The sequence below is a fragment of the Lathamus discolor genome, chromosome 6 (genome assembly GCF_037157495.1).
Source record: "Lathamus discolor isolate bLatDis1 chromosome 6, bLatDis1.hap1, whole genome shotgun sequence".
Lineage (NCBI taxonomy): Eukaryota > Metazoa > Chordata > Aves > Psittaciformes > Psittacidae > Lathamus > Lathamus discolor.
The window spans coordinates 74,260,598-74,287,807 of record NC_088889.1 but is presented as its reverse complement, the minus strand read 5'-3'; the positions used below and the strand labels follow the sequence as shown (position 1 = coordinate 74,287,807).

At 54.7% G+C, this 27,210-nt stretch overlaps 1 protein-coding gene across 1 annotated transcript; it reads right to left on the bottom strand.

The window, feature by feature from the left end:
• Positions 1-413: 413 nt before the first annotated feature.
• PPL (periplakin) lies at positions 414-27,210 on the bottom strand. Its single transcript, XM_065683672.1, has 22 exons — positions 27,069-27,210; positions 17,515-17,614; positions 16,840-16,994; positions 16,204-16,324; positions 15,644-15,769; positions 15,357-15,398; positions 15,080-15,241; positions 14,427-14,534; positions 13,805-13,900; positions 12,680-12,802; positions 11,641-11,787; positions 10,685-10,836; positions 10,032-10,129; positions 9,579-9,736; positions 8,444-8,622; positions 8,202-8,340; positions 7,192-7,385; positions 6,403-6,553; positions 6,016-6,099; positions 4,958-5,074; positions 4,487-4,579; positions 414-3,999 (listed from the first exon to the last, which is right to left on the bottom strand). The coding sequence occupies exons 1-22, from the start codon at positions 27,128-27,130 to the stop codon at positions 1,315-1,317; spliced, it is 5,292 nt and encodes a 1,763-aa protein (XP_065539744.1). The 5' UTR covers positions 27,131-27,210; the 3' UTR covers positions 414-1,314.

Sequence of the window (27,210 nt, the reverse complement as noted above, 5' to 3'; positions counted from 1 at the left end):
CTCAGCACCCTCACAGGGAAGAACTTCTGCCTAAGAGCTCATCTCACTCTCCCCTCTGTCAGGTTAAAGCTATTCCCCTTTGTCCTGTCACAATCCAGTCCTTATCTGTTTACTGAGGCTTGGGTATTAGCTGAAATTTGGGGGAAAAGAATGTGCTCTAGATGTGGAAGCCCCTGGTAGCAACCATGTGTGATTCCCTGTTTTCTTGCAGCTGCAGGTCCCATTCCTTAGTGCACTTCACTCTCATCTAATACTAATTAGTCCCAGCTTTAATGCTGCTCCAGCAATTTCCCTCTTGGAAAAAAGTCAACAGCTAAAACGAACAGTCTTGGTTTTTAACTTTGAAGTGCCATCTTCTTGTAAAGCCAAAGATGAAGAGACTGTGTAACCAAAAAAGAAAACCCAACTTCTGATTGGAATCACTGCCTTTTTATTTTGTACTATAAATAGAATTCCCCTCTATTTCCCATTCCCTTACACGAGTAAATGAAACATGTAGATGCATGTAACTCCAACCAGTAAAATACCAGCACAAACGGCTTTGAACCATGAGGTGAGCAAACTGTTCTGAAGGCACTCTGCGTTTGGGTACAGCTGCTTGTTCTACACGACCCTCTCGTGTTGGGCAGTACTGCCACCTCTTCACATACTTCTTGTTGACCTCTCTGGTCTGTGAATGCTCCTCCTGGATCTATAGCTGACGCCGTCGAAGTACATCTGCTTCACTGTTCCCCAGCAGCACAGGCACGCAGGTGAACAAGATGGTGTTTAGGTGTTGGCATGGTGACACTGAACTGAGATGTGTAGCACACTTTTGTTCTTACACAGCTGGTGTTCTCGGATGGTGATCCCATCATTCATAGTGAGTTGTGCATGATGGAACTGTCTGGCTTACCAACATGCAGCTGATGGAACCAGCTCCTGCTGGTCACCTCAGTGTCGTCTTAACTTTCAGTCTCTAGTGACTGCTGTGTACAGCTTTTTATGTGACTATGCTGAGGAAACTGCAGGTTCTTCCGAGTCTTTGGACTTCAGGTACTTCACTGTCCTGAGGCTTTTGTCTTGGGTTTTGTTAGGTTGAGTGAATAGGCAGGGATGAAGAGGGGTAGAAAGTTTTGCTGTTGTCCTGACAAACGTGTTCTCTACTGCTGGTGGTGCTTTTCTGCAGTGTATGACAGCAAGCAGTGTGGCTTTGTAGCATGGCTGGGGCAGAGGCTCTAGCATTTTGGAAGACGCAAAGGAGGGCAAGGATTTGCAGTGATCTGGTAGGTAACAACTGGTGCAGCTCTGATCAGCTGCTCTTCAGGAAAGTTTCTAAAGTAGAGGGAGCGCTGTGTAGTTACTTCCCGACACCAAGACTGCCAACTCCTGGATTGACATCTCCTTGTTGAGGTAACTGTTGTACTGAGCCGTGGTTAGCCTCCCACTCTTCAGGGCATCCTCAATTGAGAACTCTCTACCAGACTTCCTGTCAAGGATCACAGACGATTCCCCATTGGGACCCTTTATTGAGATCTCCTCCCAGTCACATTCCTGGCTCTTCAGTTTGACAAACAGGCTCCACTCAATGAGGCCAAACACATGAGCTTCCTCTGGAGACATTTCTTTTCCTGTATCAGGGTCAATGACCACAATGGAGCGCCTCAGGTGGTTCTCTCTTTGTTCCCTCTTGATAGCCACTGTCTTGAGGCGATTTTGGAGTTGCTCTATCTCTGCATCTTTTTCTCTGGATAGCTGCTTCAGATCATCTAGCTCTCTTTCCAAAGCTTGGAATCTGGAGTCTAGGTTTATTCCACTGTCCACATGGGTCATGTTTCTCAAATCCTGAGCTTCTGTTGCTGTGAGTTCAATCTCTGACTGCAGTCTCCTGGTTTCCATCAGCAGGTTCTGTTTCTCAAGGTGTAGTTTGTGGTTCTCCTCCCTTAGTAAGTCTAGCTCCTTTGACGACTTGGAGTTGTTGAATTCCACCTCAGACAGCCTGGTTTCGAGGCGATTAATATCTGCATCTAATTCCCTTTTACGCCTACCTTCTTCCTCCAGATTGCTCTTCAGCTTTTGAATCTCATACTCGGTGTCTCCTTTGTCCACCTGGACACTCTCTGAAAAGACCACTTTCTCTTTGACCTCCATCTTCTCCAAAGAAAGGAGCTTCTTTCTCAGGGCTTCTAGTTCAGTTTGCAGGACTTGTCTCCGGTGCTTCTCTTCTTCTAGCTCCAGCTTGAGGAGGGAGTGCTCCTTCTCTTGCTGGGGATCTTGCTGAAGGATCACTTTTTGTTTCACAGTTACTCGTTCTGTTGTCTCCCTTTCCTGTTCTTCCAACTCATTCAGCCTAATTCTCAGTCTCTGCACCTCCAGCTCGGCCTCTCTGCGTGCCTGTCTCTCCTTCTCCAGCTCTTCGAGTTGACGCTCCAGCTCTGACCGCCTCCTCTGCAGCTTGCGGAGCTCCTCACGGAGGCCATCAATCTGCTTCAGCTCGCTCTCAATGCTCTGAGAGAAGGAGCTGACTTCGGCTTTCAAGGCAGGATCTTGCTCATATTTCACTACTTCCTGCTGGACCACTTTCTCCTTCACTTGGGAGAGCTCTTCCTCCTTCTGTCTTACTTTCTCTTCTTGAAGAAGGCGCTCCCTCTCCAGGTCAATGTGTTTCATCTGTTCATCTGCTAACTGCACTCTCAGGGACTCGACCTCCTCTCTAGTCTTGGGGTCTTCCCGAAACTGCAGAATTTCTTGAACAACTTCTTTCATATGCACTTGAGGTTTGGTGTCTTTCAAAGCTTGTATCTCTTGTTTCAGCTGGTAGATTTCAAGGTCAGCTCTTTCAATTGCTCCTGTCCTCTCGATTATTTCCTCCCGGAGTCGCTGTAGCTCCTTTTCAGTTTCTGGATCATTCTTGTACTTAATGACCTCCTTAATGACTTCTTTGACTTCTACCAGTGGTCCTCTGTTCCTCAGAGCAGCCAGCTCATTCTGGCAGCTCTTCAGCTGTTCGTCACCACCTCGGTATTTCCTCTCCTGTTCTACCAGCTCCAACCGAAGATTGGCAACTTCATTTTCAGCCTTGGGATCTGGGCGCACAATCTCACGCACTTTCTCCTGGACGACCACCTTGGAGTTCTCTTCCTCCAGCAGCTGGATCTTCCTGAGCAGCTCGGCTTTCTCCCTCTCATTGGAACGACCCTTGGACTTCTCATCTTCATATTGGCGCCGGAGCTCATTCACCTCTCTCTCAATGGCCAAGTCTTTCTCTACCTTCAGCACCTCCTTGACAGTAATTTTGCCCTCGGCGATGGCCCGTTCCTTCTCAAGACGTTTGAGCTTGTCCTGGAGGAAGCTGAGCTCTTCCTCGTGCTTCTGCCGAAGGGCGCTCTCCCTCTGCTTGCTCTCTTGCAGCATCCGGAATTCCATCTCCAGCTGGGGATCGTTCTGCAGCTTCAGCACCTCCTTCTCTGTTACCTTCTCCTGCTCTTTGTTCTTCTCGCTGGACAGCACAGCGATTTGTTGGCGTAAGAGGATGACTTCATTCTCTCTAGCTCCTTCCTGCCTCCTGAGCTCTTCCAATTCTTCTTTGAGCTTCAGGATTTCATCAGCTTGAGCCTTGTCTTGTTCAATACGCAGTACCTCTTTCACGATATACTCCTGCCCTCCCTCCCTCTTCTCGTGCTCCAGAACACGCAGCCTGATTTTAAGAGCCTCTAGCTCATCCTGGAGGACCTGGTTCTTGCGCTGCTCTTCAGCCAAGTTTTGCTGCAGTTTGTGGAAGCTCTCCTCCAGCTGAGGGTCAGGCACTTTCTTCAGCAGTTCTTTCTTAACGACAGTTTCTTGGGGCTTCTGGTTTTGCAGGTGGACAATGTTGCTCTGAATGGCTTTGATCTCTGCTTCTAGCTGCTGCCGACGCTGCGTCTCATCTTCAAGCTCCTTTTTCAGCTTCCAGACTTCTTCCACAGGCCTTAGGGATTTTTTGCTCTGGACAAAGTCTTCTGTCACTTGAACCTCTGGTTGCTGTTGTTGAGAAAAGAATGTGTAGTCAACAACTACCAAACAATCATGCTTTTGGTGCTCATTTTCAGTGCCTCCTGTGACAATATGACAGGGGGATGTTGAGCTTGCTTTATGGCTGTTGCCTGCTGCCAATGCTGAACAGGGGCTATATGCAAACAGGCTGCCCTTGAACAGATCTGTGGATCCCCAGCATGAGAACTGCTTTTACAATGCCCATTGCTGTCAGAGCAAAGCTTTTAGCCACGAGGGACACTAATGCTGGCCTGGTTTGGCAAAAGTGTTAAAAATGATGCAGAGCTTCCTAGGGTGAGTGGGAGATGGGGCTGGGAAACGCAGAGGGGTTGTCTGCCTGATGTGTCTGCTGATTAATGACTGGGGGCTATGAAACACTGCATTTGTTTCCAGTTCAACTTGTAACACAAAGGCACACGTGTGTATTATTTCCATGCCTCCTTTCAGTATCACAGTGCTCCTGGTGATCACTTACCTGCCGTAGGAGGCTCTGAGCAAACTCCAGGTTCTGCAGCCTCTGTTTGTTCACAGCATTTACTTCGGTGAACTTGGCTGCCAGAACAGCTTCCTGTGGATCAAAAATGCATTGAAAAGAGGTGGTGGAACCAGGGGAGCTTGGGTAAGACTTACTTCATAGAAACAACAGGCCCTAAAGAAGTAACCTTTGGAGGGATAAAAACTGTCAGGGTTTGGCTTTTCTTCCCCTTTTCCCCCTTTCAGAAAGTGCTCCATCCAGTGTCTTCCCTTTCTTACTCTGGCCAGCCCAGCCTAGAAAATGGATGGGTTAATAATGATGAAAAACCCCTTCTTCCCCTGACTCTCTGCCCTCCCCTACAGTCCCTCCATGATTAAAGTCACTGACAGTAACTAGAACTGCCTGCAAAATCCCCACTAGTTCCATAAGCTGTCATCTGCTTTAGCTCTCTGTGGGCAACCCCTTCTTTACCTCCTCTTTCACTTTCGCAGCTGGAGACTGGAGCCTGGGCTTCTTGCTCATATACCCATTGCGGCCGTTCTCCAGGTCCAGGATGGACCGTAGCTTCTCAGCCTCCAATTCATAGTCCTGTGGGAAGAAATTCCCAGGCAGGAAGTGAGATCAGCAGGTCCCCATCATGCACAGATCCCTCCTAAACCCTGGCTTTAACGGCTTCTTCCCTTGACCTGTGTTTTAGGTGAGTTGCTGAGGTTGATGGGACCCAGAGCACTGGAGGCAGAACCTACCAGCAGTTTGGGTCAGGTACTGCTGAGTGACCATAGTAGTGCAGCTGCAGCGTGTGCTGACTTCAGTTACCTCTTACTAGTGCTGGGTTTGGAGTGGAAATCCTCCTCTGCCAGACAATAAATCTGAGCCAGCTGCCATGCTAATGGCCACATGATGTCAATGTTAGAGTAGATTGCGTGAGCAAGAGCACTAGGCTTTCTTTATGGAGCTCCTTTCAGGATGTAGGTGATTCTCCCACTCTGGTGAGACCCCACCTGCAGTTCTGTTCCAGCTCTGTGGTTCTCAGTACAAGAAAGATCTGGACCTGTTAGAGTGGGTTTTGGAGGAAGCCATAAAAATGATCAGAGGGATGAGCACCTCTTATGAGGACAGGCTGAGAGAGCTGGAGTTGTTGAGCCTGAAGAAAAGGCGGCTCCAGGGAGACATTATTGTGGCCCTTCAGTACCTAGAGGGAGCTTAGGAGAAAGCTGAGGACAGATTTTTGGCAGGCCTTTAGCAATAGGACAAGGGATGACAGTTTTAAACTAAAATAGGGGAGATTCAGACTACATATAAAGAAGAAATTTCTTACGATGAGGGTGCTGAGGCACCGGCACAGGGTGCCCAGAGAAGCTGTGGCTGCCCCATCCCTGGCAGTGTTCAAGGCCAGGTTGGACGGGGCTTGGAACAACCTGGTCTAGTCGCAATGGGGTTGGACTCGATGGCCTTTAAAGGACCCTTTCAACACAAACTATTCTGTGCTTCTATGTTAGTTCTCCCAGCAGCAGACTTGCAGTCCTTACCTTCACTGCCTGCTGGTACTGCTGAGCTGTGGCAGAGACCTTCTGCACCTCCTGTTCCTTGCTTGCAATGTCACTGAGGAGCGCCTGGCATGCATGGAGACACACATCAGAGGGAGCATAAAATCCAAACACATTGTTCAGCCTTTTTGAGGGTTGCCGTTTGAAAATTACAACCCTGAGAATGACAACCTTCTCAAGCTGCGCTGCTATGTGTAAGCAAGGCACAGGTAGGACAGTGGGACCTTATAGCATAAAAACATATAAATCAAGTAACTATTTATAATTTTCTATTTGATGTTCAGGAGCTATCTCAGTCCTATTCCTTATCTGTTAATGTTGCTCCTCCTCTCCCTGCGGAGCTCCCAGAGTGCTCTCAGACAGAATTACCGCTTGGTTCTTCAGCTTGATCTCCACTTGCTGGATGTTGTCAGTCTCCTGCGGCTCATAGTTGGGGATGTTGCACAGGAACCGGTTGACTTTGTCATAGTTGCTGCGGTAGTTGGAATAGGCGCTTTCTGCTTTCTGCAGGGTCTGCATTCTGCAGGAAAATTGACTCAGTTTCAGCACTGTCACATCTCCTTTGTCTCCTGCAAGCACCTCGTAACCCATCCCCACTTCCCCTGCTCCCTAGAGACAGATTTGAGACAGAGTTGCTCCCTTGCCAAAATTCCCATCTCTGTTGCAAAAGTGTTTAATTCTACAGGCTGCCCAGATTGACCCAGCATGCCAGAAACGTCTTTTCCTCCTTAGGCCTCCCTGGAAGCCCTTCTGTAACTCCTCATTCCCCTGGTAGTGTTATGCCTCTTCCAGATTCACAGAAACCCAGATTGGTTTAGGTTAAGGACCTTAAAGCTCATCCAGTTACACCCCACTGCCACGGGCAGGGACACCTTCCACTAGACCAGGTTGCTCCAAGCCCCATCCAACCTGGCCTTGAACACTGCCAGGGATGGGGCAGCCACAGCTTCTCTGAGTAACCTGTGCCAGTGCCTCAGCACCCTCACAGGGAAGAGCTTCTGCCTAATGTCTAATCTAAATCTGCACTCTTTCAGTTCAAAACCATCCCCCTTGTTTATCACTACATGCCCAGTGGCATTCCACATTCAGTGTAGTTCCAACTCTGCTGTAAATATCCCAGCTATCCTGTCCTGGCTAGATTCTGTCCCAGAGTCTTACCTGTGGTCGATCTGCTTGCTGAGGTTGTTGAAGCGCTGGTTGAGTTTGTAGAGCTCGGCTTCCTGACGTTCAATGTCAGGGCAGTGCTCCTGGAACTTGCTGGCCAGCGTGTTGGAGCACGTCTTTGTCCTTAGCAAGTTCTGCTCTGCTTCATTGAGCAGGAACCTTTTGGACTGGAGCTCGGTGCTCATGGCCTGTGGAAAAAGCAGGAGCGAGGGATTTTCCAGGGCTGCACACGTGCCAGACTTCTGTCACTGTTCCCCAGCAACTTCAGCAACTGCACTGGAGCTACAGAGGATGCTGGAGAAAGCTGAGCTGCAGTAGTGCTCTGAGCCGTGGAGAAGCAAGTTAGAGGCCTGCATTGTAAGCAGAGCCAACTGATAAACCTGATGGGGTGAAAAGCTAGCTCTTGCTCCCTTCTCCACCTTTTAACCTGTAAAAGCAAGTATACTATGGGCAAAATATATTTGGTCCTCCTGATGCAAGCCTTAAACCCTGTTCCTGCCAGTGCAACAACTCCAGAAGGAGCTGTGGAAGTTTTGCATGCTGCTCTGAACCTGGGGACTTGATGGAAAAACTGAAGAAAGTCAGAAAGCTCTAGCCTAACCAGTTCTTGGCCTTTCTGCAGCAGGATTGCCCGTTTTGGCTGGTAGCTTTTCCTAATGGTAAGTGTTCTTGGAGCCTTGCTAGGTCCAGTTTTTCAAGCATCAGGCCACTGTGTAGCTTTTTCCCAGACTGTTTTATCCTTCACTTCTCTATTAGTCCTTTTGTCAGATCACAAGTATTCAACTGGCATTTGATTTCTGGTTTGGGGATGCAAACGGCTTGTGTTTCAAGTAGGTGAGGTGACTGCAGTTAACATGAGGTCTCATCTCCAGCTGGGGTGAGACATCCCTTTACCAACTGATTTGAGCTTGTGACGTGAGTAGCAATTGCCCCAGCTCTTGGAAAGTGGTTTTGTATGTGGAGCACGTCAGTAGGGCACAAAACGCCCTGGAGAAAACACTCACCAGCAGCTCTTCTTTCTTACGGTCTACCACCCGCAGGTCCTCTGGTACCGTGTCATCTGTGACCAGCTGGTTCTCGTAGGTAGACAACAGATCTCGGCCTTGTTGGAGGCTCCTCTCGAGGTGCGTGGCCACCTCAACCCTGTATGGACACAAGAGGAAACGTGTTTATGCCCACCTGCACCTACCTCCTGCAGGATCCTACTTTATCCCAGGCTCAAGCCATGATTTAAGCCATGACTTACTTCTCTTGGGCAGCGCTGAGCAGCTGGACCACGCGGTCGTACTTCTTGTTGGTGTTCTCCACCTTGTTCTTCACCAAGGTGGCACTGCCGGTGTTGGGCACAGATTCAATGAAGACCTCACACTCCTGGATCTTCCTCGTTTTCTCGGGTTCAATGCGACGGACCTCATTGGTGATGTTCTGCAGGAGGAATAAAGCCGCTATAGCAACTGAACTAGGGCCTTCTGCCTACAAGGCAGCTGACCCTTGGCTATCCGGTGTGAGAAGAGAGGTCAGGGCTGAGGGCTTGTTTGATGGCAGGTGCCTTTCAGCCCTGTAGGGCTGAAAAAATACTATTTTGGCTATTTTCTGTTGATTTTTTTCTCTTGACTTCCGGGCAGCCTAGCAAGCCCTTGGTGAAGAAACTGGCTGGGGAGTGGTTCCCAGCAGCTCCAGCTCTGTTAGAAATGTGCTGGACTTCTGTGGCTCACTGGGCTCTGCAGCCTGACGGATGAATTCTGGCCTAAGCATCAATGCGCTGCAGGCGGTTGGAGCAATTTGCTTTCTGTTGTGGTAGCACTTGGATTTTTACACAGCCCTTGGCAGGTGATGTAACCAGGACCCGAACTTCCTCCTAAACCAAGGAGGTTTGTGGCATGGAGTCTGGCTTAATTAGGGTTCTGAAGGAGAGGGAAGGATTGGGATGTTACCAGCACTGGAGCCTAGTTCACAGGGAGAAACTGTGCCCTGAGCCATAGGTGTTTTTCTGCTCTTTTCTGAGCTGGTGATGGTGGTGGCAAAGTTTAACAGCTGCTTGCCGAGACAAGGGAACAGGGCATGAGACAGGGCATATGGGCAGGATCAAAACTCTAGGGCTTCCCTCTCTTCCTCACAGTCTGCACTCTGCAGCCATTGCCTTCTTCCCCTTCAACTTTTCTGTGACCAAGCTGGGCCAGGGCCAGGGCAAAGGTTTATGGCTTGTGGGGCTGCTCCCCATCCGCTGGAAGAGGCAGCAGCTGTAAGCATCACTCCATCCCTGTGTGTTGCTGGCTCAGGGAGAGCTTGCAGCACCCAGCATAGCGAGGACCACCCTGCAGACCCCCTGCAGGAGCATGGTCCATGTACAGAACTGTCCACGTACTGCCACAGCCCCATACCTTGAGGTCCTTGGAGCGCTCGGTGCTGTCCTGCACAGCCCGACTCTGCTCCAGCGGTGGACGGAGGTTTGCTGTTATGGCTTTCTCCTGCTTGTCCAGATCGCTGTTCACCTTCTCCAGCCCTGCCAGAAGCTGGCGCCCCTGAACCGATGCAGCATCTGGATAATGGGGGGGGACCAGGCTCAAGATGGTTGGAAGCTGGGTCTAGGCTCAGTCCCACTAGTGAGTGCAAAACCCGCAGGCTCCTCTCCCTGAGCCCTGCCTGCTGCAACTGCAGCCTGGCTGCTCTGCCCCTGCACCCAGCCCAGCACTCTTGTCCCCAGGACCATTAGGAGATGGAAAGGTCTCAGTGACATCCCCCTAAGATGGACCACCACCTAAGCTCAAGGTTACAGCAGCCACCTTGTGTGCCTGGGAAGGAGCAAGCCCCAGGCTGCCCTTCCAGAGCCTCACCTCCAATGCTGTCTGCCTTCAGCCCCTCGTAGCGCTGCTGGAGGATGTTCTTGCAGTTGGTTGTTTTCTCCTTCACACTCATGTACTGGTTGGCAATTCTGCATAACAGGACAGCACGGACATGAGATCAGTCAGGCCCTTGTCCCCTCCCTCGCCCTGGTGCTCATCTCAGTGCTGATCCAGGAAGGAGATGCAGCTCTAGAGGGGCTTGTGGGACCTGGCCCCTCTCAAGGCAGCCTTGAAGCAAGGCGGTGAGAGGCACCTTCACTCTCTGCTGATGAAGGGGTAGAGCAGTGTGGTCACTGGAGGGTTGAGAGCAGGGGACAGGCAGTAAAGGCAGCCGCTTGCCTGCTGAGGGAGACATGGGCAGCTCCCCGTGCCATAATGCCCCCCAGAGGAGGGGGGACCTGGATGTCTCTGAGCTGACCCCACTTTGCCAGGTGGGATCTTGTGTGCAAGAAGGAGGGTGCAGGAACTCCTCCAGGAGGAGGAGGAACCTGCTTAGGCTGCAGGAGTCAAGGCAGGAGCCCCCCATCAGAACTGCTAGATGCATTGTGCAGCACTGGTGGCACGGCCTGAGCTGGTGAAAGCAAGGGCAAAGGCTGTGGGGCACGGCAAGGCTGGGGGGCACAGCAAGGCTAGGGGGCACGTACTGGTCTGCCAGCGCTATTGCTTCTGCATCAGGTGGGGGGATCATGAAGCAGACCCCCGGGGCGCTGATCTTGTCTCCCGAGCCGTCTGCCACTTCCCAAATGTCTCCGCTGTTCTTCTGCAGGGTGTAGTGGGCTCCTCGGCTTATCTGGCCCTGGGGAACAGGAACCAGTCACAGCAGCAGGTCAGGACACACCACCCACCCTGCTCCACGCCGGCAGCCCCGGGGAGCTGCACTGCAGGGAGGCAGGACTGGCATAAACCCTGACCCCTTCGCTTGGCACCCTCTCGCATCTCCAAGTGGCTGCTGCTTGCCAAAACCCCATGTGCCTGCTCCTCCCGCCCCAGAGCCTCCAGGTATGAAGCCATGCCTCCTCTTGCAACAGCCACAACAAGCAGATTCCCACTAGGGCAGAGATGAGAAGGCGTTCCTAAGGCTGTGCTGTGGCTTTCCTTTTCGGAGAGGCAGGCAGCTGAGTCAGCTGGAGCTGCTCGCTCCGTGCCAGGCCCCTGCCACTCCTGGGGTGGCTGCTGGCTTTGTTGGCCCATCCCTTTGGTCAGCTACTCGGGACTGATCCCATGATGCTGGGGATGAGGGGATGCCTGCTGGGGCTGTGCCACCGATAGTGGGGAGTTCATTTGATCAGAAACATGCCCGGACATCTTCATCCCAGCGCAGGGAGTGTGGGAATGTGACAGCCGAGCTGTCACAGCCCCCTGAAGGGTGTGGGATGCGCACGCAGTCCAGAGGCTGTGTTCCCCCCAGATCCCTCCTGCGCTGCCCCTCCTGAGCTGCAGAACCCACTTTCCCACCGGGGAGAGCACCACCTTCACCTTATCCCCACTGCAGAAGGCACTGTTGCTTGGGCACTGGCAAAACCTCTTCCATCCCCAGTGCCCCCCAGGGAGCCGTTCCCTCACGGCACCCTGCACTGCTCATGGGATGAGGGGATGTTACCTGCTCGCCTTCATACTCGCAGAGAGCCTCCACGGGGACGGGCTGGAGCGGCGTCTCGCGGCGGTACCGCAGGGGCAGGATGTGCTGGCTGCGCTCCTGCAGCGACTTCACCACCTCCTCGTACTTGTCCAGGGCCTTCTCCTGGTCCTAGCACAGGGCAATGACCAAAACCAGTAGGGAAATGTGGGAAGGTTGAGCTTCTGTGCTTTCCCAGCTGGGAGGAAAGTGTACCAGGGTACAGCTGGGGCGGAGACTGTGGCTTCTCCTTTGCTTATGCTAGTGAAAACGGCTCCTGGGTCCGGCTCTGCAGCCGCTGTTTCTACACCTGCGCTCCTGTGCTCTCCCGCCTGCTTTCGCAGCCATGCTGAGGACTGAGGCCCACGAGTTCCCATGCCCAACGCCAGGCATGCCCTGGTTCGTGGTCCACATTGGTGTAGGTGCATGTTGATGGGTAGCCCCCTTCCCAGCTATTAGCTCTAGTTAGAGTCCCATGGAAAGGCTCTCATCGGCTGCTCTATCTCTAGCTGTGCAAGTGGGTATCCTGTAATGTGGAGCAGGCTGGAACAGGCGGGAGGAGAGGGACATCCCTGGGGAACAGCTCTCAGCTGTCCTGGGACACGCGCATCAGCTGGGCGCGCTGCAACACGCTGCGGCTGGGGCTGGGCCAGCGGCCGGGCTCAGCACAACCCTTCCCGAGCGGGCGATCTCCCTCAGCACCAGGCTCTCGCAGCACAGCACGTTCCACACCTCCTCTGGCAGCAGATCTAAATCTGCTCTCGCCCTGAGTGAGCACTAACTGAGAGAGAACAAATGAAAACCAGCTCAGTGAGCAATTAGGTTGCTATGGGAGAGGCAATCTCTTAGCTGGAGGCGAAGGAAGAGATGTGTGAAGGCCGGGCAAAAGGAGGCAGCGGTGTGGTCCTGCTGCTTGCCATGGTGAAAGCTGGGCTAGATGCCTGCACTGGCAGGGATGTCCCTCCCTCGGTGCCTAAGGGACACCAGCTCCTGCTGCTGTGGACCTGCCTGCTCCAATACTCACATCCAGCTCCCGGAGGAGAGACTCCAGCTGGTATCTGTCCTTGAACTCCGGGCTGAATTTTTGGTCCAGGTCTGTATCCACCTTCTTCAAGAGCTCCTGGGCATCCTTGGTGTCTTTCTGAAACTGCAGAAAGGCCAAGCCTCTTGTGAGAGAGGGTCCTGCTGCAACGCGGAGCAGACCCACCCCAGCACCCTTGTCCTCTCACTGCCTAGAGCAGGGACAGCCCTGGGGAGCTGTGACTGGCATGTGGACACCCGGAAGTACGTGGAGAAAGGCAAGGAATTGCCATTTCCCATGCTCGGGACAACAGAACTGTCAAGACAACCAAGGGCAGCTTATTCTGTGGTCTTCTCCTGCAGTGTGGTTAAATCCCACCTTTCCCTGCCCTCGCTTCTGTTTCAGTTGCACAGCATGACGACGTGTGTGATGCCTTGGCTGAGGAGGCAGAGCCAAGCCCTTCCACACACAAACCGCCCCCTGGGGCAGTTATTCTGTCAGATCCCCACAAAAGGCACTGCCTGGGCTGGGCACCGCAGTTTAGCTTTGGCAACAGACTCATCACGTCAACACACCCAGGCTGTGGGAGAGGAATCCAGCCCAACCTGCTCCCTGCAGAGCCTCCCTGGCTGGCGGATGCCATTTATCCACAGACATCTGTCTGCCAAGCTCAGCTGGGTGCTGAGCCCCAGCACAGGGCTCCCGGGGCGCAGCTCTGCTTTCTGCGGGTGTCATTTCCCCATGCGGACCTGTTCCACTGCCGAGTGGAGCAAACAAAGTCTCCCCTTGCCTTGTTTAGGGGGTGAGGTACCTCTGTGAGACACCTCCGCTGTACTGCAGGCAGGGATGTCCTGCAGACACCAGGCTGTGGCTCTCGAACCTCAGCACTGAGCAGATGCTTCCTGCAGGTCATGCTTTGGCCAAGCAATTATTGGCTTTTGAGCAGCTATGACTTGTGTTATAGCAGCTCAGGGTGGTCCTCCTAGCCTTAAACCCCCATAGCCTAACTAGAGCACTCAATCTCTTCTACTCTATTTCCAGAGCAGCAGGAAATTGTTCGTATTCTCAACTCAGCACCTACTCTCTGGGCTGCTCAGAGCAAACACCAGTTTTGCTGGGATCTGGTACCTTGTGGAAGTCCTCCATGAACTTCAGGTGGCTCTCCTCACAGATCAGCAGGTTGAGGTACTCCTTCCAGTCGGCGTGCACAGCCTCGATGTGAGCCTGCAACACAGCGGTGGGAGCTGGATGTCAGCAGGACGCCCTGCAGTACCCCGAGCTGCCCACCAGAAAGTACCAGGTTCCATCTTGAGCAAACAGCCCCTTGGCTGCTCCTGAAGCCACCCAGATGCTGTCAAGTCAAAGCTAGGATGGGAATAGCAGAGAGCTAGACCAAAGCTGGGGCGCCGTGATGGGAACGTGGGGCTGGGTGGAAGGAGGTGGCAAATCCTGTTGCCTCATGTCCATCTTCCCATCAAAGCTGGAACTTGCCACCATAATTTCTCCTTTGTAGGCACGCACAGAGTAATTGCACAGGAATGAAGAAGATGAGAAGAGCTCCTTACGTTTATCTCAGCTCCTCTGATGGTGTTTACACACTTATAGGTGAAGGAGACTATTTTCCTACTTGGCATCCCAGGAAGTCAAGACAAGAGTCACACTGGCACCAGGTCCCGCACTGGAGAAGGGCTGGGTGAGTCCCCTGAGCCCTAGGGCGGGTGGGAAACTGGAACCCATTCCTGATGCTCACCTCGATGGCGTTCTTCCCAGGGTGATTCTGGGCGAGCAGCTGATCTCCATCCGCATGCAGCTTGTTGATGGCTTCCTCCTTCTCCTCCAGCCTCCGGTGGATGAAGTTCTAGATGGAGAGAGGTGAGATAATACCGATCTGCATGCAAAGAGAGGTGACCCTGGCTGCATCCTGTGGTTGAGCTACTCTGAAAGGGCCTGAAAACTCCACAGGACAGACAGCGTGATGTTCCCCCACTGCAGCTTTTGCTTTTCCTTCCCTTGCAGATGTTGCTAAAGATGTGACTCTTGCCAAGTGGATGCTGAGATAAGGAAGAGGAGAATAAGGAAGCCGCTGAGCTTCCTCTTTGTGTTATCTTTGGCAGGAGGTAAGAATTAAACTTACTATTCGTGCACTATCACCTGCACATCTCAAAGTGCTTCACAGAGTCACAGAATGGCTTGGGTTTAAGGGACCTTAAAGCTCATCCAGTTCCAACCCCCTGCCATGGGCAGGGACACCTTCCACTAGAGCAGGTTGCTCCAAGCCCCGTCCAACCTCCTTCATGATGGAATGGGGGAAACTGAGGCACGGGATGTGTCCAGCCCCCAGTCTGTTCCCCAGCTCCATGCCCAGCACCCAGCTGACACGGGGTGCGGTGAATGCACACACACCTCATACTGGCGGCGCCGGCTGGGGTAGTCCAGGTTGTGGTCGCTCCAGTCGTAATGGGTCCTGTCCTTTGCCTGCTGATCCAGCCAGTAGAGCTTGTTGGTGCAGCGCTGCATGTAGTCCTGCAGGGAGTTCAGATCCTGCTGCCGCTGCTGGGAGCTGGTCTGGGAAGGGTCAAAGTGGAGAGCTCAGCCCAAAGCTCCTCTCTGGCTGGGCCACCCGAAAAGGGACCCCTGCCAAAGAGGATCCCTTGCCCCCAGGACTCCAGAGATCTCTTACCAGCAGCTTCTGGTACTTGTCTTGGAAGTCGCTCATGTATTCCTGGTAAGGGAGGAGAAGCAAGGCAAGAGTTAGGAGCGTGTCTCTGGAGACTGGTGGCCTGGCAGGGGCTTGCTGATGGAGGGGGATGTGGCGTTTATGGAATGTGCTTCCTTGTACAGCTAGAGTTGGTGTGACGCTGAGCTCTGAGGTGTGGGTATAGCAGCCTGGGTGGTGGGATGCCCTCATCTTCAGGAGCAGCTTGGGGCAGAGGCAGCAGGGAGAGGGCAGGAGGCAGGAGAACTGACCTTGCTGCCTTCCTTGGCGATGTGTGGGCCAATGGCCATGACCTCATTGTGGAAGATGTTGTGCTCTTCTACTTGGCTGTTGACCAGCGGCAGGTCGGTCCCGAAGCCCTTGCTGCTTAATGCATCCTGCAGTGCAAAGGAGCTGGGGTTAGTGATGAGGGAAAGGGATGGGGTGGCTGAGACCTAGGAAATGCCTCTTGGAGGTGGCTGTACAGCTGGGCTTGGATGGGCTCCAGCGCTGGCAGCGTGTGGATGCTCAGGAGCATGTGGGTGAAACTGGCTGTGCTGGAGGGCAGCCATGGGAAAGCCAGTTTGGGGTTTTCTAATGCTTTTCTGGCTGGGAGAATGTAGGGAGTGGGGTAAAATAAAAATGAAGGGCCTCATCCTCTGCACCCTCCCCTGCCACCCAGCACCCCAGCTCCTTCCCATGCTGATTGCTGCTCCCAGCATAAAGATGCCAAGAAGGTTTCCAAGACCCTGTTTCTCCATAGGGAGATGCATGAGGTCCTACCCAGCTGGTACTACTGGCCAGGCAGTGTCACTGATGGTCCCTTTGGTACCTGTTTCTCCTCAATCACTGTTGTCCAGTTGACCTGGGGCTCAATATGCTGCAGGGGGAAGCTGTAGATCTGGTCGTGTTTCACGCGCAAATTTGCCACTCTTTCCTTCAGCTGCCGGATGCTGCAGGAGGGGAAAGATGAGGGTGGGATGCAGGATATGGGTATGGACCAGCATTAGCACTGGGAGCTGTAGGTGATCCTCTCCCAGGCCCTCACGGGGGGGGGAAATTGTCCAAGGGGGCCCTTGGAGAGCCCAGCGCTGCAGGCGGGCTGCAGCAGCTGTGTTGTGCAATGGGCTGGGGAGGGAGAGGGCAGAGGTTCCTGTGCAGCCATCCTGTGGTTCCCGTACAGCCCAGGGCTGCTCAGCACATTCACCCGCTCGGGGGAGGCTGGAGCAGGGGACAGCGCGGTCTGCCCGCACCATGGGCAGATGCCACCCCTCCACGCTCTCTGCAGAGCTGCTGTCAGCAGGCATGGAGCCGTTCTCACTCTACACATGCCCAAGGACGGCTGCGCATTATACACCTTCATGTGAGCTGGGACATGAAGCCTGTGGCAACCCACCAGCTGCAGGCAGAAGCTGAGCAGAGCCCCTGGAGAAGCATCTTTCCCCCTGCGAGGCTCTGCGGTACTCACTCTTCTGTGATCATGTCACCCTGGGGGTGCTTCATGTGCCGGGCAATGGCTGCATCCCCATCCAGCACATAGAGCAGCTTGTCGGACTCAGTGAGCTTCTGCGCGGTCAGGTCCTTGTACTGTGCTACCTGGCATGCCTTGATCTTGTGCAAGTCCTGCCCAGGAGAGAGCAGGAGGAAGGGTCACCAGGGTAAAACAAACAAGAGGTCATCCCACCACACTGTGCCTGGGCACCAGACATGGGCAGGAGCTTTGCTATCTCACATCCTCCCAGGGGTGTGTTTTGCTTTCCCTCCCTTGTGTTAGCCTTGAGGCAGGGCTGTGGCTGGGGGGCTGCATTGCCTCGGGCCGCATTATACCCTCTCGAAGAGGAGGACGTTTAAAGCCCACTCTCTTCCATCCTAGCTGCCTGCCTGCTGGGATGCACATCCAGGGATGCCCATCCCAGCTCTGCCCAGCCCTGGGTAGGGAAGAATTCTGGGCCTGGGCCCCTGTTGCACCCTGCCGTGAGCTGGGGGAACCCATCACCCCTCATCACAGCCGGGAGCCCCACCACAGGGCAGGGCAGGGCAGGGCAGGGCAGCCACGCACACGTGTACCGGAGAGGAGATGGCAGCAAAGCGGGAGAGCTGCAGCGGGAGGGACGGGGCTGCTCGGAGGAGCCCGTGTGCTTACGTTTTGCATCCGGGAGTCAGTCTCCACGATGTTTTTCTCCACCTGGTCGGCATTTTTCTGCAGGCGCTCGATGAGCTCAGTCAGCTCCTTGCTGGAGATGCTGGGGACAAAGACGGGGACTCGTCACCCCACAAACACGGCCACAGCCCCAGGCTGCTGCCGGGGGCTGCCCTGGGGGTGCTGTGACCCCGGGGGTGGCCAGGGGCCAGCGGAGCCTGCCAGGCCCTGCAGCTGCCTGTGACTCACTGCAGCATTCCCAACACTTTCCAAAATACTCCGCTCTGCCAGGAGGGGGGTGGCGCGTGGGGACGCAGTGTATCCCACACGGGGAAATGGGAGCCGTGCCATAGGCGAGCCCGAGCCTCCCCTGGCTTCGGAGCACAGAGGAAAAGAACAGTTTGCAGGGGACAGGGAGAGAGGACCTAGACCCCATGCATGCAGTGTGAGGCTGTTACCCATACCCGGGGCAGCTCCTGCCTTGGAGCGCCTGCTGGGCCCCTCCATGCCATGGCCAGAGCCTCCTTGCTCTGCAAGGAGCTATTCACAATTCAAGCCAAATAAAGGGATGGGACAACACATGCTGTATCCTTCTTTCCGTGCTTTCTCTCTTGCTAGGCCCCAGATTTTGCCCCCAGGGCGATGCTGGTCCAAGCCTCCCTGTTTACAGCCTCAGCCCAAGTATCCTCAGCCCCGCTGCAGAGCCAGAACAACCCATGACGCAGCTCCTGCATTGCCGGGTTATTTTAAACTTTCCTCCTCCTGCTGTCACTGGCTGCAAGGGGAGGTTGCACCCTGCCAGGGCCAGCTCCGGAGCCTGTGTGCCCGCGGTGCCCGCAGCAATCCTGCTGCAGCTCCAGAGGCAGGGAGCAGGGCGAGGTGCTCAGCAGTCCCAGCAGCGGGGCGGGAGGGTTCATCCCACCGAGGCTGGTGGTGAGCCTGGGGCTCGTGTCCCAGCTGAGCAGCTTTGCCATACAGGCTTAAGCCAAGGGCTGGCTCACTGCGATCCCAACCACTGTGGAGTGGAGATAATGAGCCTTAATGGCCTTGTTATGTGGTGGTAGAATTAATCTTTAGATGGCACTTGGAAGTGTTAACAGCTGTTACAGCTGCTGGTAGGTGAGTTGTGCGTCTCCTGGGCAGGCCAGGGGAGGGCAGAGGTGCCTGGTGGAGCACCAGCATCCCAACCCTGCTTGTCATGGCACTGAAGGCTCCTACGTGGACATCCTCATTCAGCAGCTGGGTCAGCCCAGCTCCGAGGGGTCCTGCAGCACCGAGGTCCCTCCCAGGGCAGGGGTTGAGCCTTTCCAGGACAGCACCACGCATGTTCTCCTGTCTTTCCACAGCATGGTTGGCCAAAGCTGAGAGTGGATGTGGCTCGTCGACCAAGGCAGCCCTGGTGCTTTGCAGTGGCTTCCTTGGACATGTCCCAGTGTTCAGCTGCCCACAGGTAAAAGCAGTGCATGGCCTTTTCTATGCTGTGCACCTCGGGGACTGCATACAGCCTCCAGTGGGGGCATCTCATCTCACTGCCTTTCCAGTGCGGGCACTGGGGGACAAAGCTTGGCCAGCCTGCTCTGACCAACCTCCCCCGGGCACTGGTCTGAGCTGCAGGACACACTCCTGCCTGCCACGCATGCTATCACTTTCAGTGCAGCAGAACAAAGCAAAACCCAGCTCCAGGCTCGTTCCTGCCACCTTCAAACCCTGCCCCAGGCTGCAAGAGCCTCGCAGCATCCAACAGTGCCACAAAAGTTCACACTTTCCCAGGAAGTTCTGGCGTGGGAAGGATTTACGCTGATTCTCCTCTTTTTAGAGAAGCTGCATCATGAGGACAGTGCTCATCGGGGCTGATGGTTTGTGTCCATCAGTGCTGCTGCTGCTGGCACCTCTTGATGAGCAGAGGGATTGCTGTGGTTCTGGGCCCTCTTGCATCAGCAGAAATGATCCAAGTTGGTGTTTCCAAGCAGAGGAGCAAACCAAGGGGTGGTTGTGAGTTGTGTGGCTGGTGGCAGTAATGGCAGGAATGAATCTCATTTTCTCTTCCATAATCACAGATGGAGGGTGCAGGGGTGGCTGGATCCTGCTGCAATGCTAGAAGCAGCTCCTCAAAATCCACTTTGGGGTTTCTTCTAACCTGTGTGATCCAATGCAAACCAGGGAAGACATCAGATGAAACCAGTGAAGAGAAAGTGGTTTGAAGTTGGGTGACTTAAGATGTGCTGCACGTGTTGGTGTGTCTTCAGATGGTGGCTGCTCTGAGCTGGCATCTCCAGCATCCTGAGAGAGCTTCCAGCTGCTGTGGAGCCTTCCTCATGTCTCACCAAAAAGTGGAGGCCGCCTGAGCTTTGAGCATGGGAGAGGCTGATTATCCAGGTGGGAGCTTGGGATGCTTCACTGTGATAGCCAGGAGCTGAACTGGCACTGAGCGGGGCTGGGGGCAGGCTGGCAGGGCTTGCTGATTCATCAACATGTTCCCTAACTTGGTCCTGGTGTTTCCTAGCAAGCCCAAGTGAATCTTCGGGGTTTCAGTGTGTCTATAGCATGGAATGGAAAAACCATCCCAAAGAGCACAGGAATCCAGGGACTTTTCTAGTCCTGGTTTTGATTGAAGCTTCTGAATTGTATAGAGAAAATAAAACGAAGCCAGGGGTCATTGGGGATCTGTGGCCATGCTGCGTTTCAGCCACGGCTTCCCGAGCTGTTGCTGCTGATCTGGTCTAGCAGAGCTGAGCCTGGAGCCTCTGCCTGGTCTTTGTGCTCACTTTGCATCAGCAAAACTGATCTCGGGAGCCAGGAACCAGGGAGTGCCCTGACCTTCTTACTCAGGTACCAGCTTTGCCAGGCCACTGTGCGATGGGGGTGACGTGTCAGGGCGAGGATGACTCCTTGTGCCCTTCTTCCCCCAGGCCTGAGCCGCAAGCTCTAATCGCCCCCATTAACCACCCTGCCGCGGAGCCAGGGCTGCCTGAGCCCTGCCCAAGCTGATGGTGCTGCCCCCGGCCGTCCCTCCCACCCACCCAGTGCCGGGGAACCCAGCGTCGGGGCAGAGCCACCCTCCAACCCCATCCCGGTGGTACCTGCGGGGGGAAAGCCCCTTCTCCAGCACTGCAGGGAGCAGGAGCATGCCCTGGGGCTGGGGGAGGAGGAAGCGCAAAGGATGGGGTTTCCCTGTGTCAGAGAATGGTTTGCCTGGTAACCCAGAAACTGCTGCTTCAATGTGCAGTATCGGAGTGACCAGGGTAGAGAAAAGACAGAGCTTGCTTGGAGCAAGCAAGGACATGCTCGGCTGTAATGTGGGCATGGCTCTGCTGCTCAGCCCCACTCCCCTGACGCACACAAAAGAGCTGCTTGCTCTCGCCACCTCTGTGGTTTACACAAGAGGTTTACACCAGCTGAGGTTTTGGTATAGGGAAACCTAATATAAACCTCCCATGGGAGCTGGATTTCAAACACCCGCTGCAGCAGCGGGGGAGCTGCTCCTCCACACCCCAACCTGTGCTGAACACAGTGCAGGACCGTGAGCAGGGAGGCTGTGTGTGCTCCTGCTCACCCCGCTGCTGCCTGAAACACAGAAACAGTAAGTGTGCAGAAATAAGCACAGAAATAAGAGAGCTAAGAAAGGAAATAATAGAGATCTTATTCTCTTTTATAATATCTTTCATTTCTTATCACACTTATTCTGTGCCACTTAACCAAGCAACCTGGACATTACTGATATGAGAACATCAGCCCTATTAATAAACTGCCTGTCTCCTCCATAGCAGGGTCTGTGTTAATGCCCCATGATGATGAGCATGATCCTTGCATCTGTCTGGATGTCAAGCAGGGTGCCAGAGGGACTGGCTGGGAAAGCTGAAGCCTGGCTGAAATTACCATGCCAGGGAATGGAGGATGTCAGCTTTCCTGTGCCCTTCATCTGCTGAGAGGGGGAAGATGCAGGAGAAACACAAGGTGATGGGTGAAGTGGTGAGGAAGCTTTGGCTGGACCAGGAAAGGTGTATGGATGGGATCCATTTGGGAAGCTGCTGGAAAGAGCCATGGGTGGCTCTGGACTGTGGAGCAAAGCTGCAGGCAGGGTAAGGCAAAGGGCAGCCAGAGCCTGAAACCAGGCAGGAGGGGATGGCCGGAGCATGGAGCAGAATGAGGAGGGTGGGATTTGGCTGTGGCCCAGCTGGGAAGAGCAGGAGCAAAGGCGCCCGGGGCACAGCCCTTGTGAGGCAGGGGGGGAATGCAGAGCTCTTCTGCTAACAGATAAGCCTTTGTTTGAAGGATGAATAAATAATAATAATAAAACCTGCCTGGAAAACCTGGCTTTGCCATTGCTGGAGAGCTCCAACCTTTTGTGATGAGGGAGGAAGAACTGATGTCACTTTGAAAAGCTGTGCGGGGCAGAAGGGTTATTCCTCTCCGATGCTGCCTTGAGCAGCCACAGCACCATCTGTCTGGCACGAAGGACCCACGATTATTTCCATGAGGACTGGGAGAGTTTCTCCCAGCTGCTGCTCTGTGGCAAACGTCACTTCATCCATGCGCCACGCCTGACCTCAGGTGATGCGCTGTTTCAGAGGGGTTTTTCTTTGGGTTTGGGGTTTTCTCTTCAGGTTTTGTTTGTGTGTTTGGTTTTTCAGTTGTTTGGGTTGCTTGTTTTTTTTAAGAGAGTTTTTTATCAAACACAATGATAATTATTGTGATACGGAAACTCGGCTGCTAAAACTTGGCCTTTTTTCTTTATTCCGACCTTCCGATCTCTTCCCATTAGGTTGCACCCTCACTGGTAAGAGCACTTTCTGGAGCAAACTTCCCCACAGCTGACATCTCTGGGCCGCCCCTGGCTTTGCCCTTCTGGCAGGTGGTAGGATATCCCTTTGATTGCTCAGTTTCCTTTTCTTTCCCCAAACAAGGAGGCAATTTCACTAATCCCCCAAGTGAGGATGTTCAGACAGATACTCCTGGAGTTCTGAGAGCTTCAGCTGTCCCTGGGAAGGCTCCTGCTGGGAGCTTGTCCTATGCGTCAGATACTTGATGGGAGGGTTAACAGGAAGAGCTCTGTGCTGGATCTACCCCTCCTCTCCTGCTGGGAAACCTTCCCATGCCCAAAGCTTCTCCACAGTGGGAATGCTCGGCCAGGGACAAATGCTGGTTGAGGACGGGGTCTGGGCATGGATCCTGCTCCTGCTTCCTGCATCCCACTCCTGGGATGCAGTGACTGCCGCTCTAGATTCCATTCCCATTTAGTTTCTATCCATCCAGATTTCATAAAGCCCATATCCATGTGAGCACTGCTGCTGGAGACTGGAGTTAAACTGCACAAATCCTCCAGAATGCCACAGCACAGAACCATCAACACCCTTAAAGCTCACTGAGCCACAGCTCCCACTGCATGATGCTGCCTCGTGCAGCTGTGATACCGGAGTGAAACTGCAGCAGGGCAGAGGACAAGGGCTGGGCTTTGGCTTCAGTAATTCAGGTTTGGGAGAGATTAAAATCTGGCTCAAAACTCTGGAGCAATGTGCCATCAAGCATCAAGTAAGGGCGTAGCTGGACAGCATGGTTGTTGTGCTTAGTCCAGCTTGTTTAAATTGTATTTATCTTCCCTCGTAGCAATGGTGATTGTAATGTGCATGGAAATTAAAGCAGAAATAGGCCAAGGCGATGATGGCGAGGTTTGCTCCGGCATAAATACAGAGCAGGTCCCCTGACTCACGGGCTGTCTGGTCCCTAGTGCTGACTCCAGCCCTACCACACAGCCTCAAGACATAATGCCAGCCCTGCAGGCAGGGCTCCTGCCCCCCTTCTCCATGGGCACTGTGTCTCCTGACAGTTAAGTGTCTCCAGAGCCCTCAGTGATGGATGTTCTCACCAAGGATGAACATCTTTCCTGGTGGCAGGAGCGTGAGTTCCAAGGCTGTGAGCTGAAGGCTGAGCTGTGTTTTATACCTCTTCACTCTCAGGCTGGAGTGTCTAGGAGAAAACCAACCTCCTGTTTTCCAAGCATGGCAAAGAGCTTGGAAAAAGTAATGGGGAAGGAGGAAGAGGGTTTTAACCCCATACTATGTCCCTATTCAAAGCTTCTGCCTTCCCTTCTAGGGATACATACACAACCTGCTAACAGCACAGTAGTCACTGCCAGTCGCACATGAATGCCCAGGGCCTTATACTACTGGGACAGGGTGAGCAAAAGCATAAAGCAATCAACACCCTGAGACAAAGGAAATGTCATCATCGTTATCCACATTCCCCAGACAAAGTAGGGAGATGTCCACACGTCTCTGATGTGCCCAGCGTCAGATGGAGGTGGCTACTGAGCCTGGAGACCACAAGCCCCAGCCAGAGCTGCAGCAGATATTCCCACTAAGAGACTCGGACCCTGGTCCTGCTAAGGAGTGCATCAGAAAACCAGATCCTGGGGAGTGGTTCAGGAGTATCACCTGCACCGGGGATAAAGAAACTGCTGGTGCTGCAAGTGGCGCTGGGAGGTGGGTGGATGGGGATGTGGTCCAGGGTGCTCAGCAAAGGGCTTTGCCAGTGTTTTCCTCCGATGCATGGCTGGTGTGCTCCAAGACTCAGCTGACGTTGCTGAGGATGGCCGAGCAGTGGCAGGCCACAGGACCAGGCACCAAGTCATCTTCAGACCCTTGCAGGATTTCATGCTGCTCCTGTTCTTTCCCCACTGTTGCTGTATTAGAGCTGCCAAGCAGGCTGGCTTCCCTCCTTACCAACACTAGCGGGGGGCTGGCTGGCCTCGAGCTGCAGAGGTGGTTGCACATAGGCTTCCAACAGCTTTGGATGGGAGGCTGATTTCAGGGCAGGGGAAGGGTGGCTGGCTGCATCCAGAGGAACAAAGAGTGTTTTCATGGGAAGATTACAGTGCCTATCTTGAGCTGCACAGACGTAAAGAATCCAGACTCACCAGAGCTGCTCACTGAGATACCACCAGCATGGGAAGGGCTTGTTTCCTGGCCGAGGAAGCCACCAAGACTCACAGGGGTTCCTCATCAGGCTGTGACCTGCTGTAGGACCGTGCTCCCTGGGCAACCCCTCACTGAATCAGCTGAGCTTGCAGCCCTGGCTCCTCACTGCTTGCAGGAAACATTCCAGTGCCCCGGCACACTTGCCAAACCGGAGCTTGGTTATTGCCCTATCACCACTGCGCTGCCAGGGCTTGTCACCGGCAGCACCTTGCACTGAGCCCTGGTCTGAGGTGCAGCCCCTGCAGCCTCAGCGCAGTGCAGGCTGAGCCCAGGCCGTACCTGGTGTCGAAAGCTCCATCCCTGTTCCCAGCGGGGCGGTCGGTGGGTTGATTTTAGGAGTGTTGCTCTGTTTTCCTGGCAGCAAAACCGGGCGGGAGCTTGGCAGTGCCTGGAGCAGGGGCTGGGACAGGAGCTCCTCACTGCTGCTGCTTCGCAACCCTTCTCCAGCAAGTTGTGTAACCGGTCCAAGCACCGGCTTCCCCATCTTGATGGTGGGGCTGTTTCCACACGGTGGGAGTGTTCCCCGGATTCACAGGTGTTTGTAAACTCCAACACAGGAATTAACAAATTGGGGCTAATGAGCAGAGCCCTCCCCGAGGTGTGCAGGGACAGCCGGGTGCAGGGAGGGAGGGTGGCCTGAGGCCTCAGCCCTGTGCTGGTCAGAAAAATGCAGATTTCAGCCTGGTCCGAAGCCTTCAGAGGTGCTTTGGCACCAGCCGGAGCTGCTGGGCTCTCGGGCAGGGCGCACAGGGAAGGACACCTTCCGAAGCCCCATCTGTTCTCAGATGCTGTGAGCAAGGGGTACCCAGTGCTGGCAAGGCTCAGGGTGCAGCAGTGGGGACCCCAGTCCCAAGGTGGGGTCACAGGGTGAGTCTGTCTCCTCCTGCCTACCAACATCCTGACACTGCTCAGTCCTGCGCTGCCAACCCAGGTGTGGTGTTTCTCGTTTTCAAGCCTTCTACTAACACCCTGAGACTAGAAATACAGCCGGCCAGGGACACCTTCCACCAGACCAGGTTGCTCCAAGCCCCGTCCAACCTGGCCTTGAACACTGCCAGGGATGGGGCAGCCACAGCTTCTCTGGGCACCCTGTGCCAGCGCCTCAGCACCCTCACAGGGAAGAGCTTCTGCCTAAGAGCTCATCTCAGTCTCCCCTCTGGCAGGTTAAAGCCATTCCCCCTTAGCCTGTCCCTACAGGCCCTTGTCCAAAGCCCCTCTCCAGGTTTCTTGTAGCCCCTTCAGGCACTGGAGCTGCTCTAAGGTCTCCCCTTTAGGAGCCTTCTCCAACGTGAACAGCCCCAGCTCTCCGATTTACACCATCCTTCGACCATGGGAAAACTGGGGCCACCAGGAGGTGCATGCTGAGCCTCAGAGGGCTGGGGGCCACCCTGTCTCCTCCTGCCAGCCCACCGCAGAGCAGGAGCTGGCAGCAGAGTGTGCCCCAGGCTCAGGGAGCAGCAGCTGAGCCAGCCGGGCTGGGGGGAGCCGGCCGGGGGGCTGGCGCTGGAACCCCAGCCCGAGCAGAGGAGCACAGCGAGCACCGCAGCCTGAGAGCGCACCGCGCAGGGCAGCACCCTCCTCCCTCGGGGAGCACCCCTCCAGTGCCCCACCGCACGGCACCGCACCAGCGAGCAGCGAGGGGCTCCCCGCACTGGAAGACATCAGCCAGACCCTTCTGGGTCCTCAAGGACACCTCAGCCCCTACACCAGCTCCCCAGTTTCCTTCCAGAGGGAGATTTCTGTCTGCTCTGCGTCCACCAGCCAGGGCATGTACCTCTAGGGAGGAGGACGAACAAGCCATGGGCTCGAATGTGCGCCAGCCACCCCGCTCCGCACGCTCCAGAGCCGCTGCAGCTCTTCTGGGAAACACGGGGCACGGTTCCGAACTGACGCAAATATCCAGCTCTTTGGAAAAACGTCTCCCGTGCCACCCGCTTGGTGCGGGCAGGGGCTGGGTCTGCCCAGTCTCCAGCCCCGTCCCGTGCAATGTACAACGGGGCTGAGCCTGCTGGGGGAGGGAGAGGGCGCGATTTTTTTTATGTCTTTTCCCTTTTAACAGCGACTTTCTGTAGAATGAATCATAATCAAAGAATGGTTTCGGTTGAAGGCACCTTAAAGCTCATTCAGTTCCAGCCCCCTGCCACGGGCAGGGACACCTCCCACTAGACCAGGTTGCTCCAAGCCCCGTCCAACCTGGTCTGCTCAACACGTTGCTCTCTTTTTCACGACCAGTACAGCTGCAACGCGTACCCACCCCATCGCACAGGGCTGAGGGGAGGGCGATCGGCGCAATTCTCGGTCCTGCCGGAACAAGCGGCTGAAGGCTAAGGACAGCCAGGCTTGTCTTCCCTGAGATCCGAGCCAGCACACCCCTGGGAAGCGAAGGAACCTGCTCCCCGGAGCTGCCGCTACTGCGATGCGAGGGGGCTGCGGAAAAACCCTCGCTGTGCCCGCACTCGGGCAGAGAGGTGCGGACCCGGCTCCGAGAGGAGCCGACACAGCGGCGTGTGCCCGGGCTCGGTGCGGGGATGCTGCGCGGTGGGAGCCGCGGGATCACGGCGCTGCTCGCGCCGGGTCACTCACCTCTTCTTCTGCACGGAGGGGCTGTATTTGCCTTTGTTGCGCTTCCTGAAGAGCGAGTGCATCGCGTCCCCGGCACGGCGCCCGCCGCGCTCCGCCTGCTCTGCCCCGCCGCCGCCGCCCGCAGCCTCTGCGCCGCCACCGG

Excerpts from the sequence above, each read along its gene's own strand:
- PPL (XM_065683672.1), bottom strand. The coding sequence starts at position 27,130 with ATGCACTCGCTCTTCAGGAAGCGCAACAAAGGCAAATACAGCCCCTCC. Across the intron at positions 12,803-13,804 it reads TCATGGAGGACTTCCACAAG|TTTCAGAAAGACACCAAGGA; the intron begins GTACCAGATCCC and ends GCCTTTCTGCAG. Across the intron at positions 6,100-6,402 it reads TCAAGCTGAAGAACCAAGCG|GCGCTCCTCAGTGACATTGC; the intron begins GTAATTCTGTCT and ends CATGCATGCCAG.